Source organism: Polistes fuscatus, unplaced genomic scaffold (genome assembly GCF_010416935.1).
Source record: "Polistes fuscatus isolate 324 unplaced genomic scaffold, CU_Pfus_HIC Scaffold1, whole genome shotgun sequence".
In the NCBI taxonomy this organism is placed as follows: domain Eukaryota; kingdom Metazoa; phylum Arthropoda; class Insecta; order Hymenoptera; family Vespidae; genus Polistes; species Polistes fuscatus.
Window position 1 is genome coordinate 8,979,955 of NW_025112997.1, and position 15,045 is coordinate 8,994,999.

Genomic DNA, 15,045 nt, shown 5'->3' on the forward strand with positions numbered 1-15,045 from the left:
TTACATTCTTGTCTCGTAGAAACCATCGTGTCTAGATTAGGCTATTTATAGTAGAAAGCTTAGCATCAACATTGTTCTATGATTTATCGCCTGTTCTTCTCTCGCCGTCTCAGAAAGAGAGATTATATTACATAGTGAAGGGTATATGATTGCTTGCTTACCCTTAACAATCTTTAACGGCCACTTAAGATTGAGTTGTCATGTTGACGACGTTATTCAAACTCTTTTCGTATTTATTTAATTATTATCTTCGCTTCATAATTTTTTTAAGATTTATTTTTTCTTTACAGTTACCAGCTCCACTTCCAATATGCAGAGAATGTCTTGGTGCAACAGTAGCCAGCAATAACAACAATACTAAACGTAACAGCACTACCAGTGGCAGTACGTCGGAAAAATTGAGCAGGTGTAGCGTTTGCGGTGCCGCGTTACACAATTCCTGTGCACCACCCGAACTTTCAATACTCGTTGATAGGGGTATAATATGGTCGTGCGATGGTTGTTCGCCAATTTGTGCAGGCTGTCAGTTAGAACGAGAGTCTCAGAATTATTTGGTAAAGTGTGCTGGTTGCGTGAAATGTTATCATCCTACCTGTTTGGATCCCGTTTTGGATAAGAAGAGTAAGGCGCCTTGGAGATGTCGACATTGTCAAACGGCACATACGCCAGTTTCCAAGGAAGATGGAAAGAGGCGCAAGTCGCAGGATACTTCTGTACTTGAAGATACGCCGACGAGTGCGAGGAAGAGACTCTGTAAATTGCGTGAAAATAGAAAGTAAGCGATCAGAGAATAATCATTTAGATGACTTATTCGGTTTAATTATACTTGCGATGGAAGGATTTACAGTGGAAATACTGTCAGTGTGTTGTATTTTATACAAAAATATTTTTTTTTAAACTTCTTTCATTGGATCAAAAGCTTTCCCATGGAAATTCTTTACTTTTTTCGTATATAACTTAATATAAATAAATTTGTTGCTAATCAATTTACATCTAAGTTTTAAAGTTTTTTGAAAGATCATTGAGGATTATTATTCCTATGTAAAAGATAGATCAGAATAGTGTTTATCACTTGGGATCCTTCCCTTGTTAGTCTGAAATTACAACCGAAGAAGACAAGGCATAATGGGTTACTGACGAATTTACCCTGTTGTATAACCGTAGGTCTACTGTGTCCAGAAAAAGCCTGATAGCGTCAACCCCGAACAAGAGAGGAAACTCAGGAGTGGCTCAGGTGGACTGCAGCTCGGACGGTAATGCGGGTGTTGTCTCCCCTCGTCAACTACCTTTGATTCCTTCTCCTTTACCACAACCCCCCACCCCACTCGCAGGCCAGGGTAGGCTGCTCGAAGAAAAGAATGACCGAATTTCTAAGGAAAAACAAAAATTCTTTAGGCTGAGCGTGTTCAACACGGATCACAACAAATTAAAGCGGGTGGGGGGCAGTGATAAATGTAGACCCTCACAGAACGTTAGTCCTAGGTCGACACGGGGTAACGCAAATTTGAAGAAAGCCGTGCCTAGTAAAAGTGTACCACTATCTAGTAGTAGCAGCAGCAGTAGCAGTGAGGCCAGTGAGAGCGACAGTTCTGACGGGAGTGATAGTACGGATGATGACGATGAGGAGGAGGAGGAGGAGGAGGAGGGTAATAGTTCAAGCGAATCCAGCGGCTCATCTTCCTCAGAAGAAAGCCGAGAGGAGGAGCAGAACGAAACGCCGAAACCAAAGGGCCCCTTTTCTTGTGATCTTAACGAGGATAAACCTTGGGGCTTCGCCGCGGCTGCTGCCAAGTTGAACACGGAATCTCCTTTCTTTAGCAATATCAACAATACTTTCGGTGCGCCTTTACCTAAACTCAATGTAAGCAATACACCGACCTTTGGTATTCATATACAGCCAGCCGCTATTCTGGACGGCACAAAGAAGCAAAAAAATGCGACGAATAGTTTCGCAAGTATGGATAGTAAGATAAAGCCCGGAACTGGTCAACTGAAAAGCCTCTTCGATGGACTAAGTCATTTCTTTTCAGCTCCCACTAATAGTAGAGCGAGAACTGGTGCTCATGCACCAAATTACGCACCCGGCAGAAGGAAAAGGTCCAACACTGACGATGGGAATAGAACGAACAAAGTTTTTAAAACTACTACGGGACAAAGAGGCAAGAGGGAAGTATCGCCTGGTGCTAGGAACAAGTCAAAAGAGCGGAGAAAAGTTGAAGGTAGCAACGAAGATTTAGTATCTAGAACCCCGAGGCCGGGTATTTTTGTACCTTCGAATGAAAGCTTGTTCGGTTCTATGAACAATAATGAGAAACCACCAAAAATGACTCCGTCAAATTTAGTTAAGACCGCGGTCAATAGTAAAAGACATGAGCACGAAAGAAGAAAATTAATGAAAGATGATACATCTTTGGTAAAGTGTGCTGACGTTGATTTATCTTCGCCATCCTCATCGCCGTCTTCATCAATGAAGCACGAACAGCAACAGCAACACTCGCGAAAAAAAGAAAAGGTCTCAGAGGCGGCAGCTCAGTCACGCCACCCTGCGCCCGCTACTCCGAAATCCGGCCTGTGCTCCGACTCCTCCGTCAAATCTAATCCTAACCTTAAGCCTAATCCAAGAGCCTGTACTAGCGCCATCACCACCAACACCACCACGACACCCCGCGCGACACCCTGCTCCACCAAGAAGGGTAAGAGTCTACCCCACCCATTCACAACTCCTAACCTCGAGATGCACCCAAGTCGCAATGAAGACTTCCCTCTAATCTAATCCTCGCTCACCACCACGTGGATGTGTTGGCGGTGTGGTGTGGTATGATGTGTGTGTACACGTGCGTCCGATGAGCGTAGCTTCTTTCAACGTAACACGAATATTCCGGCTCTAGAGCTTTTTTGTTTTATTCACATTTATATGTATATATACATTCACATATCTGTATTATAGACTCATACAACTTTTTCTTTCATTGTTTTACTATTTTCTAGAGATTCATTTTTTGACGAATCCTTTAAAAGTGTTTTTTTAATATCTGGTGTAAAATCAATGGAAACAATTTCTCTACGTGGCATTATTTCTAAAAAAAAGAACACTTACATATACGCAAACTTATCATTTTTATTTGTCTCCATTTGTTTTATACCATTTATACGATCACTGTAATGCATGTTTTGAATTTAAGATTGACACATTATAATTACTCATCCCGAAAAGATGAAGCACGCGATTAATGCATGCATAAGTGTACACGGCAATACACGTGTAACTTCCACAACTTTATATGATACTTTTATTATTTTTATTCCATAAAGACATAATTTTTCAAGTTTTATTTAAAATCTACAATTTAAAAAATGCTTGTTTCTTTTTAAGAACCGGAAGTGATTATTCTGAAAGAAGTTATATCGGAAAATTATTCTAATATGATTTTAATTATAAATGGTATAGTATCATATGAAAACATGCTATTATCCTTGTACAAATTTATGCTTCATCAAACCTTGTCAGAGCCTCCAATTTCAATCCTTTACCCTTATATCCTGGCAATAAAATATGGAAGTAACTATAATAAGCAGATTACAGGGCGAAGAAAGACTATTTGGTGGCATATCTCACTCAGCCGTCTTTAAACCGCTCAAACTGAAGCCTCTACCTGCTGCTGCTGACATCAAGCAGGCACTGTTGCCGTAACTCACCAATCCAAATTATAAAATTATCCCTGCAATATAAAAGCCAAGTTTAATACTCTGCCAACACATCCCATAAAATTTACCTTAAAGCTTTGCTGTTAAAAAGACTACTGACAATATTAACAGAAATAACATCAATTTGTCGCAGCTTTTATTGCCGCCTAAGACTCCTTTTTAATACCATTGGTTAAACCTCTGCTTGCCAATTAAATCCATCTTTATCGATTTACAGTAATTAATGATAAATTTCGTTAAATGATTTAAATCCTTCAATTTATTTCTGTAATGTGTAAATATTATAGTGTCTAATGATTGCAAACATTTCCTCAGAGTTTTAAAAGATTTTAAATTTTGTGTCTTGTAGATAATTATTCTAATATGTTCGAATATATACTATTCGATATTATTATACATAGACATGTATTCCATCTACAAATGCAAGAGACATTGTCGTATTTAACTAACAATAAGATGTTTTCCACGTATTAATTTAGTACATTGATATAGATATTATGTATGTATTCTGACGTAGAAAGACCAAATTTATCAAACATATGTCATTAATCGTAATATTATCGTTCATAGCATTATTTTTTCATATAAGTTTTGTTTAATTATCAAGCTGAATTCGTTAGATATTTCAATAAAATATAATTTTTTTACTGTCTATATTTTGTTAAAAATAATGTTTTTTTAAGAAAGAACTTTATATTTTTTTGTTTTACAGATGAACCAATCGTGTCCCAAACTTTACCACCCGGAGTGACACAAAAAGATGTAGAATTATTCAAAGATGCTCGCGAAAGAGCAACACAGTTGACAGTAACCACTGGGGACGATGAAGAACCTTTGTCTATTCATATCACATCTAACACAAGTAGCAACAATACACGAAATCCAGCAGCTATCGTTTTTGGACGCTATGAAGTAGAAACGTGGTACTCCAGCCCATTTCCCCAAGAATACGCGAGATTGCCAATATTATTCTTCTGCGAATTTTGTTTGAAATATACGAAAAGCCGCGCTGTGTTAGATAGGCATATGGATAAGTGTCAATGGAGGCATCCACCTGCTACAGAAATTTATAGGTGCAATGGATTATCTGTTTTTGAGGTATTTAATGTTAATTTAACAAAAGTATTAAAAATAATTTATTAATCAATATATAATCTCTCTCTAACATTATTATCATTTTTTTATGTTTTAGATCGATGGCAATGTGAACAAGATTTATTGTCAAAACTTATGTTTGTTGGCAAAATTATTCTTAGATCACAAAACTCTTTATTACGACGTAGAACCATTTCTATTTTACGCTGTAACAAAGAATGACAAACAAGGCTGTCATTTAATAGGATATTTCAGTAAAGAGAAACACTGCCCTGCCCAAAGGTATAATGTATCTTGTATTATGACGCTACCGCAATATCAAAGGCAGGGTTTCGGCAGATTTCTCATTGAATTCAGTTACCTTTTGTCCAAAGTCGAAGGTATTCCTGGTACCCCGGAAAAACCTTTATCTGATCTTGGGCGTGTATCATACCATTCCTTTTGGAAAAGTGTTGTACTTGAGTATTTAGATGCGCACAGGAATGTAACTGACATAAAAATATCTGATATAACAAAAGAAACTGGTGTATCCGCTCACGATATTAGTATAGCGATGCAGTTATTAGGATTTATTAAAACCGTTCATTTGCCTGGTGAAGGAAATTCTAAAATCGCTATTGTAATAGACTGGGATAAAGTTGATGAACATATGGCAAAAGTAGAGAAGAGTTCTCGAATTAAACTCGATCCAGATTGTTTGCGATGGATACCATTATTAACGCAAATACCTAATCCTTATCAAAGTCCCGAAGAAAGCGGTGATGCTAGTTCAGAAATTTCTCCAACGATAGAACCTAAACCTGTACCAACGATCGTTGAAAAAATACAAAGGGTCAAAATAAAGAAGAAACCACGAGGTAGAAGAATAGGACAGCGAAAATCATCTACTTTAAAACCAAAGACATCAATAAAACCTACGCAACAGAAGGAAACTACAAAAGATGAGAAAGGAGAAGAATCTAAAGTGCCTAAAGAATCAAAGGTGACAAATGATGTTATGGAAGTAAGCGAAACAAAAGGACAAGATCAAGATAATAATCGAAGTAATAATACAGGCATGGAAATTGAGAAGCATTCAGCTGAAGTGGAAAGTAAGGTTATCGTATCAACGCCAAGAAATGCACGAGGGAGTAACGTTTCAAAAAACAGTAATACATCACCTCAATCGAAAATTACACCTGTTTCGACAATATCAAGGAGAAGAATTCGAGTAGGGAAGACTGCTGCGGTGGAAACACCAACAACTACACCTCTAAGAAAACGAAAACATTCCGAAAGAGTTGAAACCGAAGAAAAGGAGGAAAAATCTGAAGTGATTGCTAGGAAAAGAACTCGGGAATCGTTAAGAGAAAAAGGACGGGAACAAGAACGTGAACGAGAAAAAGAAAAAGATAAAGATAAAGATAAAGATAAATTGAAAGAGAAAGAAAAATCTAAAGATAAAGATCTTCAAAAAGAAAAATTTGTGGAAACAAGAAAAACACCACCGAAGGTAATAGCACCAGCACCACCAGTTAATCAGAAACCAGCAAAGAAACAGTGTAAGGTCGATGACATTTTACTAAAAGTAACTAGTAGACAGACTAAATGCTTACAAGCCAAGCAAGCGAAAGAGAAAAAGATATCTGAAGAAACTCAATGTAATGGGAAACAAGATACGAAAGAGGTTGCTAAGGCATCTTCCATATCGAGGAGAGGAAGAGCAAAAGCAGCGGTAATAGAAACACTTAAAATGCCACAATTAAAACCAGAACCACCTGCAAAAGATAGAGCTGAAAGTCCAGTCATAGCACCTCCATCTCTGTCTCCTCCTCCCGAAGAGATAAAAAATACGTCTTCTACAGATAAACAATTACTTATTCCAGAACTGTTACCAGGACAAATAAATGACGTTGAAGATAGTAAGCCTGAAATAACAGAAGATAATGCGACGGTTCCAATTACAACGGGATCGGAAGTGACATCGGCAAGTCCAGGAGAGTACGAAGGTGGGGACGAAGACGAAGGCGAAGAAGAAGATGAAGAAGAAGAAAATGATGAAGATGAAGAAGAAGAAGAAGTACCTGCACCAAAATCACAATCTGTAGCACAATTTTCAAGCGAGTTGGAGAATGCGTCAAAGGAACGAAACGAAGATTTGGACCAAGTTGGTGTAAGTGATGATAATCAGGATAAGGAAAAATCTTACTCGTTAAATGTAGAGACTCAACTACCAATTGTTGGAGATCAAGAAGATATTTTGAAAGTACAGGAAAAAGACTCTGACATAGGTAAGTCTGTTGATTATGTGGAGTCATCTAAATTGGTACCTGAAGTTTCTTTATTAAAAGAAGACGAAGTTAAGAAAACAGAAATTTCCACGCAAGAGAAAGATACCTCTAAAGAAGAAACAATGATTTACGAACCATCTGGTAATTTGAAAGAAGATGATACAACTCATTTAAAGACAGAAATATCTCCTTCTACGCCTACAGAGAAGAAAGAACCTTTTTCAACTCCAAATGTAGCTTCTCCAGAAGTGCAATCACATACTCCACAAGAGAAGCTTGTTACGATTGTGGAACAACAAGATACATTACAATTGCAAAATCAATCTGAAGAGTTGAAACAGCATTCGCCTGAGAGCGGTAAAACAACACCACATCTTGAAAATCCTGGTTCAGTAAAAAGAACACCACCTTCACAACCGGATTTACCTTCCATGGGTGTATACACACCTGATTCCACTACAAACTCCGTACATTCGTTACATTATGGCCAATGTGATTTAGATGTTAGTCAGCTTGGTTTAGAATCTCCTACTTCAATAGCCAGTGATTTGGCATCGCAAAACAGCGTAGAAAGGCCACCAAGTGCATTACCATCAATGCCAGCTGGACCAGTCACAGTTCCAATATCGGTTTCAATGCAAATCACAGCTCCTTCTACTTCAGTATCGGTGAACATGCCACAGCAAGTCCAGTATGCTGATTGTTCAATGCCACAACATACACCACCAGCACACGTCAGTATACATCCGATGCATCAACCTCATACGCCACAATCTCTTCAACAACCACGAACTCCGCAATCTCATACGCCCCAAAGTATACCAACACAAAGTCCACAACCATTACCACAAAGCCACACACCTCAGCCACTTCCTCAATCTCACACGCCACAACCTCTTCCACAATCTCACACACCTCAAAACATACCAACTCAGAGTCCTCAACCAATGCCACAAAGTCATACACCTCAACCCTTACCACAGTCACATACACCACAACCAATGCAGTTATCAATGGCACAACAGACACAAAGTCAAAGTATGGCACATACGCAATCCCAGACGACGCAACCACAGCAACCATCGACTCACCAGCAGCAACAGCAACAACAACAACAGCAGCAACAACAACCACAACAGCAAGCCCAACAATCGCATAGCAATAAGAGAGCTAGTGGTTCTCAAACAACTCATAGATCAAGATCTGCACAACAAAGTAGATCTCATCGAACGACACCACCAACACCACATACACAAACGTCGCAACATACATCATCACATACAAGTCACACTACTGTAGCTCATTCGACTCACATACCACAATATCAACAGTCGTCCTCTATGAGCGTACCACCTGTGCCTCATCCACATTCACACACGCATGCTGCTCACTCTCACAATATGGCTGTTATTTCACAAGGAAACTACATGGCCGTGGCGTCACAAGGTTTCCCTACCCAAAACACTTATGTGATACAACATCGAAGCAGTAGATCTGGCGCACCAACGCCATGTACCACCGCCACTAATTTCTACATACAAACGAGTCCGATGCCACCGCATCATACACCGGCACCGTCTCTTTCGGGTTCGGGTAATCATCAGACAACGAATTCTTGTAGTTTGGCGAAATTACAACAGTTAACCAATGGGTTGGAGATGATACCGCCCACGCCATCGCCAGCCATGAATTTGACACCTCCACCGCCTATACCACATACCATGACGCCACCGCAGACTTCGAGGCAATTACCAACGCCTCCACAGGTACCTTTAGGATATCCAAAAAATTACTACAACGTAAACACAGTGCCACCAGGTACACCAGGGCCACCTAGCAGATCGACATCGAGGTCATCATCTAATTCAAATATGCCATCTCTTACTCAACCTTATCCCAGCGAGAGTCTCTATCGGCAGACTCTCGATCCTGGTAGCACTTGCTCGCAAATGCAGAGTGCCGCAAGCAGGGTAAGCCCGAATGTGGCATTGAATACGAATCTCATGGCTGCCACACCATACGGATATCGAGTCGCTCAACCGACCACCGGATATATGAATCAAGCAGCACAACTGGGTGGTTTTATGAACCAAGCGAGTCAATTACCCGTTGGTGTTGTAAACGTACCTGCACCCTATCCTCAGGATCCTCATCAGCAGAATCCAGCGGCGGTGTACACAACGTATCATGGCTACATTAACGGAAGCCTGGCGATGCAGCCATTGAATGGTACCATGAGGCCACGCTAGTCGGCTCATTGATTCCCCATTTTTTTTCAATGACGAACTACTCCAATTCGTCGTAACCGATCAACGAACTAATTTTATCGGACAAGTGAACGCTCTCTAAGATACCACGACCTTCCGCATTTGTTGCCATCAATCACCACGAGCGTACCCCGGATTATCATACTTCCCCGACTTTGCTTCCAGATTCGTTCTATGTAAGCATTCACGACTATAGAGATTCTTTGAATTTTATGTACAGATCGCCTCGGTTGCTACTCTTTTTACAGTGCCGTTTTTTATCTCGTTCTTATATTTCGGAGAAACACCATTTAGTGTGACAGTAAAGAGTACAAAGTAGGATATGGTTGATCGAAGCGAAGACTCAACGTTATTTCGAGTTGTTACTTTAAATCGATTTCTCTATTTTGTTTCTCTCTCTTTCCTTATTTTTTCTCTTTTTCCCTCTCTCTCTTTTTGTACGACATTTGTGATTTTAGGAATGAAGAAAAAAAGGCTCGGTAGTAGTAATCGTAAATGAATACGTTATTAGAATCAATAAGATACTTTTTCTCCGAAAGGAGATTATTTATAATGTTGTAAGGGAGGATGTATTAGCAACAAACCGTAGATATAAATTAACAGTATTTATTGTGATCGTACCACACAACCAACATTTTGACTCAGAGAGAAAAATAAGCTTTCGTTTTTCATTGGAAAAGGTGTTATATTCCATTATTGAAAGATTTCATGCTGTGTAGGCTTTTAACTTGTCAATAAAGATTAACATGGTACGATTACCATAATAATATGACTTCGTAATTTGTGCATTTAATGATTGATACTTTCTATGTTGTATCAATTTTATATGATTTATCATTCAAATCATATGGAATCCTACTAAGTATATATATATATATATATATATTCTTATTATATATTTTTAACTACAATTTGTTTTATAATGATTACAGAATTAGAAAAATTATTATTATAAAAGAAAAGTATTAATGTTGATAATATGAGAAAATATTTCATGAAATTTCTGATAATTTTCTTTTTTCTTTTTTTAAATAAACTGTCAAATGGCATGAAACGTGTTTAATATTGCACTAAATATAATTTTAAAAGGAGCAAAGTGAGTTCATTGATTTGTCTTCTCAAATCGATCAAAGTAAATTCATATGTATACTTCACCAGGGTCTCATCCTCCCAACATCAACGCGTGTTATGTTTTGCGTGTTATATATATATATATATGTATATATGTATGTATATATTTGTATGTATGTATACAGTATATATATATATATATACATATATACATATGAAATAAACAATCTGTATGTATATACATATATAAATATATAAATACTTACAAATAATATTCTGTTTGATATTATAAATTGTTGAACATTGTTGTTTACGTTTTCTTCGGGGCACGCTGTACTCTACTTGTATTATAAAATTACTTATCACTATGATAATTCTATTATCAGAAATTATTCTATCATTGTCATTGTCATTATAAACATTATCATCTTCATCGATATCATCATCGTTATTGTCATTATCATCGGCATCATTATCTTCACTATTATGGTTGTCGCGTTATCGTGTGCGCACGTTATGATTATTATAATAATAATAGTTAATATTATTATAGTTATATTATTATTATTATTAGCATCATCATCATCATCATCATCAGCATCATCATCAGCATCATCATCATCATCATCATCATCAGCATCATCATCATCATCATCATCATCATCATCATCATCATCCATCATCATCCATCATCATCCATCATCATCCATCATCATCCATCATCATCCATCATCATCCATCATCATCCATCATCATCATCATCATCATCATCATCATCATCATCATCATCAGCATCATCATCATCATCATCATCATCATCATCATCATCATCATCATCATCATCATTATTATTATTATTATTATTATTATTATTATTATTATTATTATTATTATTACTACTTTTAAAACATTATCTTATTATTCTTACTATATCAGCCGATTATTATATTTTAATCATCTCGCACATTATACATACATCATTCGCGCATTCGTTATTCGCTTATCTATCGTTCGCCATAATGTGTAAGATTTTTATTATTCAGTACCGCAAGGGGGTAGACTAGTTTTGAAGAAACAAAAATAAAAAACAGAAAAAAGTTTATGACTGCACGATTGGTTCTTCCACGAAGCGTTACGGGGTTTAGCGAAAATTATTTTTTGTATTGAAACGCGTGAGAGATAGCATTGTCGACGATCTCCTCCTTACCATAGTAAGGGCATATGGTGCTCGTTCGTATAACTTTTATTCAAATTACCCCTTTCTCGTGTACAACGCTTCGCGGAACGGCCGCAGACCAAATAATATATATATATTATATTATAAAAATTATATATATTATATATATATTATTTATATATATATATATATTTATGGTACGCGTTTGAATTTAATTTTTTCAAACAAAAAATAAGAGCGCGAAGGTTCGAGTTGCGCCTAGTTTGTAGTATAACTCGTAAGCGATAAGGAAGGTCATAGTGTAAAAATACATCAATATTTATTGTACATAGATCTAAAAAAAAATACTAACAAATAAAAAACAAATCAAAAAATATAAAATTCGTGAGTAGTGTATGAACATATATGTGTATATGCGTATTCAATGAGTCACGATAAAAGCGTATGCTTCCTTGTGTATCATTACATACTTTTTTTATTATTTATCATCCGATTATAAAACTTTTCTTTTTTAATTTTTTGGCAAACTCATCGCTGCGATATATTATTGTTTCAATCTGTGAACAAGAAATTCGTTTTTTAGATTTACATATAGGATAAAGAAATATCAAATAAGAATGATTGAAATAAAAGAAGAAAGGGGAGATGGGAGCAGATGTCGCCGAGTTGAAAAAGTTTTGAAAAATTTCATCAATTTGGTATAAAAGAAAATATACAACATGAATAAAATAAAAACTGTATTAGTTAGACATACTTGGTCGAGCATCTACGTTTTCGTTTTCTATCTTCCCGTCGTTTTTTTTCGGCATTTGCTAAATCAATATACTTTTTTCTTTGATCAGGAGACATACGCGTCCATAATTTTCCCGCTGCTCGTGCTATCACTGTTACATGTTCATCGGGTTTCTTGCTACGCAGTCGCAAGAAAAAAATAATGAAGGGATTGGTGGAACGATGTCCAATAAAATCCTTCGCTAAGTTCTGTGAATTTCGTTTAACATCATTCACGTTTTGCGATCTCTTCGTTTTTCCATTGCGATAACCTGTGCTACGCAAAGTAAAAACTAAAAAGTATATTTTTGTAAATTTTTACATTTGTTCTTTATTAACTTCATAAGATGGATTAAGTGTTTTTTTACTTATATCTTGATTTTATTTAATACTTTTTTAAAGATAAAACTGTTAAGAAGTACATGAAAAATATGAACGTACGTAAAAAGGTGAATTTTTAGAATAGTACTCTTGCTTTTATTTGTTTTTTTTAAATATTTTTGTACCCTTTTCTTTTATATTTAATATTAATGGCATTGTAATAATTCGATGGAAAAGAATAAAATCGGCAACGTAACGTGTAACATATCGGTAGTAAGTGACCGACATTAACACAATTAACCTTATGTCGAAAGGATAATAAAGAAAACGAAATAAATATTATCTTGCCTGTCGTTACCGTTTCCTTTTTGGTCGTTATGTGGTTTACATGGCTGCGTGGAGTTTCTGTTTCCCATTCTCCACGTTATTTTTGTACCTTATGCGATCGTATTGTAACCAAGCATTGCATTACTTGAAAATTTAAATTTTTTTGAATTTCTCGAATTTCATTTAGATACGGTGTAGCGTTCATATTTATAACTAAAAATTATTCATTTGTTTTTTAAACGAAAATTTATGGGTAAAAAGGCGATGTCACGATCGACCAATAAAGATATTTGAAAATTTGTCATATCAGTTTAATACACAAAACAAAGAGAAAAATATTTAAACTTTTATACACATATATATATACAAATATATATGAACACTTATTTAATTTAATTATATATATGTAATAGTAACGTTTTTATTTTAAATATTAAATATTTCATATACTCTCACAAATGGATTATATACAAAGGTCCGAGGTAAGGGAATATAGAAATTATATAAAATATGCATTATTATTACATATATGTGAATCACAATTCTCCACCAGCATGTGCAGCCTTTTTAGGTTTTTTATTTTTACTCCATTTATCTCCGCAATAGCAAGCCTCTTTTTGAGCATCCATATAACTCTTACATCCTAAGGCCGTAGTACCTGTAAATAACATTTTCGCGGCCGTTTTGCAGGTATTCACAATAGTTATTCCAGAACTTTGATATCCTTCACAATATTTGTATAGACATCTTTTAAATTCTAAATCACATTTGTCTTTATCCGAATTACATGTGTCGTAACAGATGTCGTGTTGGTCGCAACACTTGGTCATTTCTGCTAAAGGTAGATACTCTTGATTTATCTTAAAAAAAATAAATTACATTAAATCGTTGTAAAAATGTAAAATCTTATCAAATTATTCTACAACCTCTATTCCCAACGAACCGCATCCGTTACTTTGTGGTTTGTGATTCCAATTCGCTTTTGGTGTAACTCCTGAAAATATAATTAATTGGGTCAATTTAAAAAATGTTCACAGTATATATTTCATGAACGACCAATAAGCATGTTCATAAGTAATACATCTAAGCGGATTGGGTTCCATGGATAAATAAAATTTACCGTTCATAGATATCAAACCTATTATAGATTTTCACTTAGTGTTAAGTAAGTGACGTAGTATTCATTTTTGATAACACATAAGCATTTATGATTTTATTGTAGCTTTATTAGATCGATAATAAAAATATAATATAATGTGCAATCTGTAAATTTATATGAAATTATGTAATTGTTAAAATAGATTTTTATTCTCGTAATATTCTTTTTTTATTGCTCGACCAATAATATAATCGCAATCAAAGAATATACAAATTATTTTGCGAGATAAGAATAGATACGTACACTTTTATAGTAATTATTGGCAGTAAATATCTATACGTACCTGCGGGACAATGGAAGATACAATTTTCTTCGACAGCGGCATCAAATACTTCATGAATATCCTTAATTTTTTTCGCTACGGTTACGGCATTTTCAAGAAGATCTTCAAATATTGATTCGGCCGTTAATACAGCATCTCGTAGATTTCCCAACAATCCAGCACCATAACCGGACCACGCATAAGCGAGAAATGTCAAAATGTAAACCAATATTTTCCGATATTGTGAAAAGTCCATCGTCGTTTGCTCGTTAAAATATTCGATAGACAGACAGTTTGTTCGGTACACGTATTTGTAGATATTTTTAGGTGAATTAGCTCACTTAGGTGAAATCTACGTTTGTAGACACGTGGTGATTGGAAGCACGTATATCGCTTAATATCATACGTCTCAGACATGTCATATATGTGGAATCGTATAATTCACTTTTTTATTAGAAATTGGTATATATAATTAACACTTTCTTAATATTATAGAATTAGTATAATTTTTTTATTTATTAGTATTTATTTATACTTTATTGTCTCTTTATTTGGTTTAAATAAATGAACTATTTTTATTTCTATGTTTATCAATTTGTTTGTTTATAATACTTTAGTAT

The 15,045-nt window shown here is 35.7% G+C and overlaps 2 protein-coding genes across 5 annotated transcripts in view; one reads left to right on the forward strand and one right to left on the reverse strand.

Moving 5' to 3' along the window:
- The window catches only part of LOC122516485 (histone acetyltransferase KAT6B), a 28,492-nt gene extending 18,375 nt beyond the window's left edge, over window positions 1-10,117 (forward strand). For 3 of the 4 annotated variants that reach the window (XM_043634352.1, XM_043634343.1, XM_043634333.1), the window contains 4 exons: window positions 291-775; window positions 1,165-2,693; window positions 4,418-4,803; window positions 4,898-10,117. In XM_043634352.1, the coding sequence (XP_043490287.1) occupies window positions 291-775; window positions 1,165-2,693; window positions 4,418-4,803; window positions 4,898-9,319 (6,822 nt within the window). In that variant the 3' untranslated portion in view covers window positions 9,320-10,117. The remainder of the gene's footprint in view (window positions 1-290; window positions 776-1,164; window positions 2,694-4,417; window positions 4,804-4,897) is intronic. The other variant, XM_043634361.1, reaches the window with a different exon arrangement.
- A 3,386-nt stretch (window positions 10,118-13,503) lies between these two features.
- Window positions 13,504-14,913, reverse strand: LOC122515934 (group XIIA secretory phospholipase A2). Its single transcript, XM_043633443.1, has 3 exons — window positions 14,447-14,913; window positions 13,931-13,998; window positions 13,504-13,864 (listed from the first exon to the last, which is right to left on the reverse strand). The coding sequence occupies exons 1-3, from the start codon at window positions 14,679-14,681 to the stop codon at window positions 13,541-13,543; spliced, it is 627 nt and encodes a 208-aa protein (XP_043489378.1). The 5' UTR covers window positions 14,682-14,913; the 3' UTR covers window positions 13,504-13,540.
- Window positions 14,914-15,045: the final 132 nt, after the last annotated feature.

What these genes read in the sequence shown, in the direction of transcription:
- LOC122515934 (XM_043633443.1), bottom strand. Translation starts at nt 14,681, where the DNA reads ATGGACTTTTCACAATATCGGAAAATATTGGTTTACATTTTGACATTT. An exon ending in TATCTTCCATTGTCCCGCAG is followed by an intron (nt 13,999 to 14,446) that starts GTACGTATAGAT and finishes TTATATTTTCAG; the next exon opens with GAGTTACACCAAAAGCGAAT. An exon ending in GCGGTTCGTTGGGAATAGAG is followed by an intron (nt 13,865 to 13,930) that starts GTTGTAGAATAA and finishes ATTTTTTTTAAG; the next exon opens with ATAAATCAAGAGTATCTACC.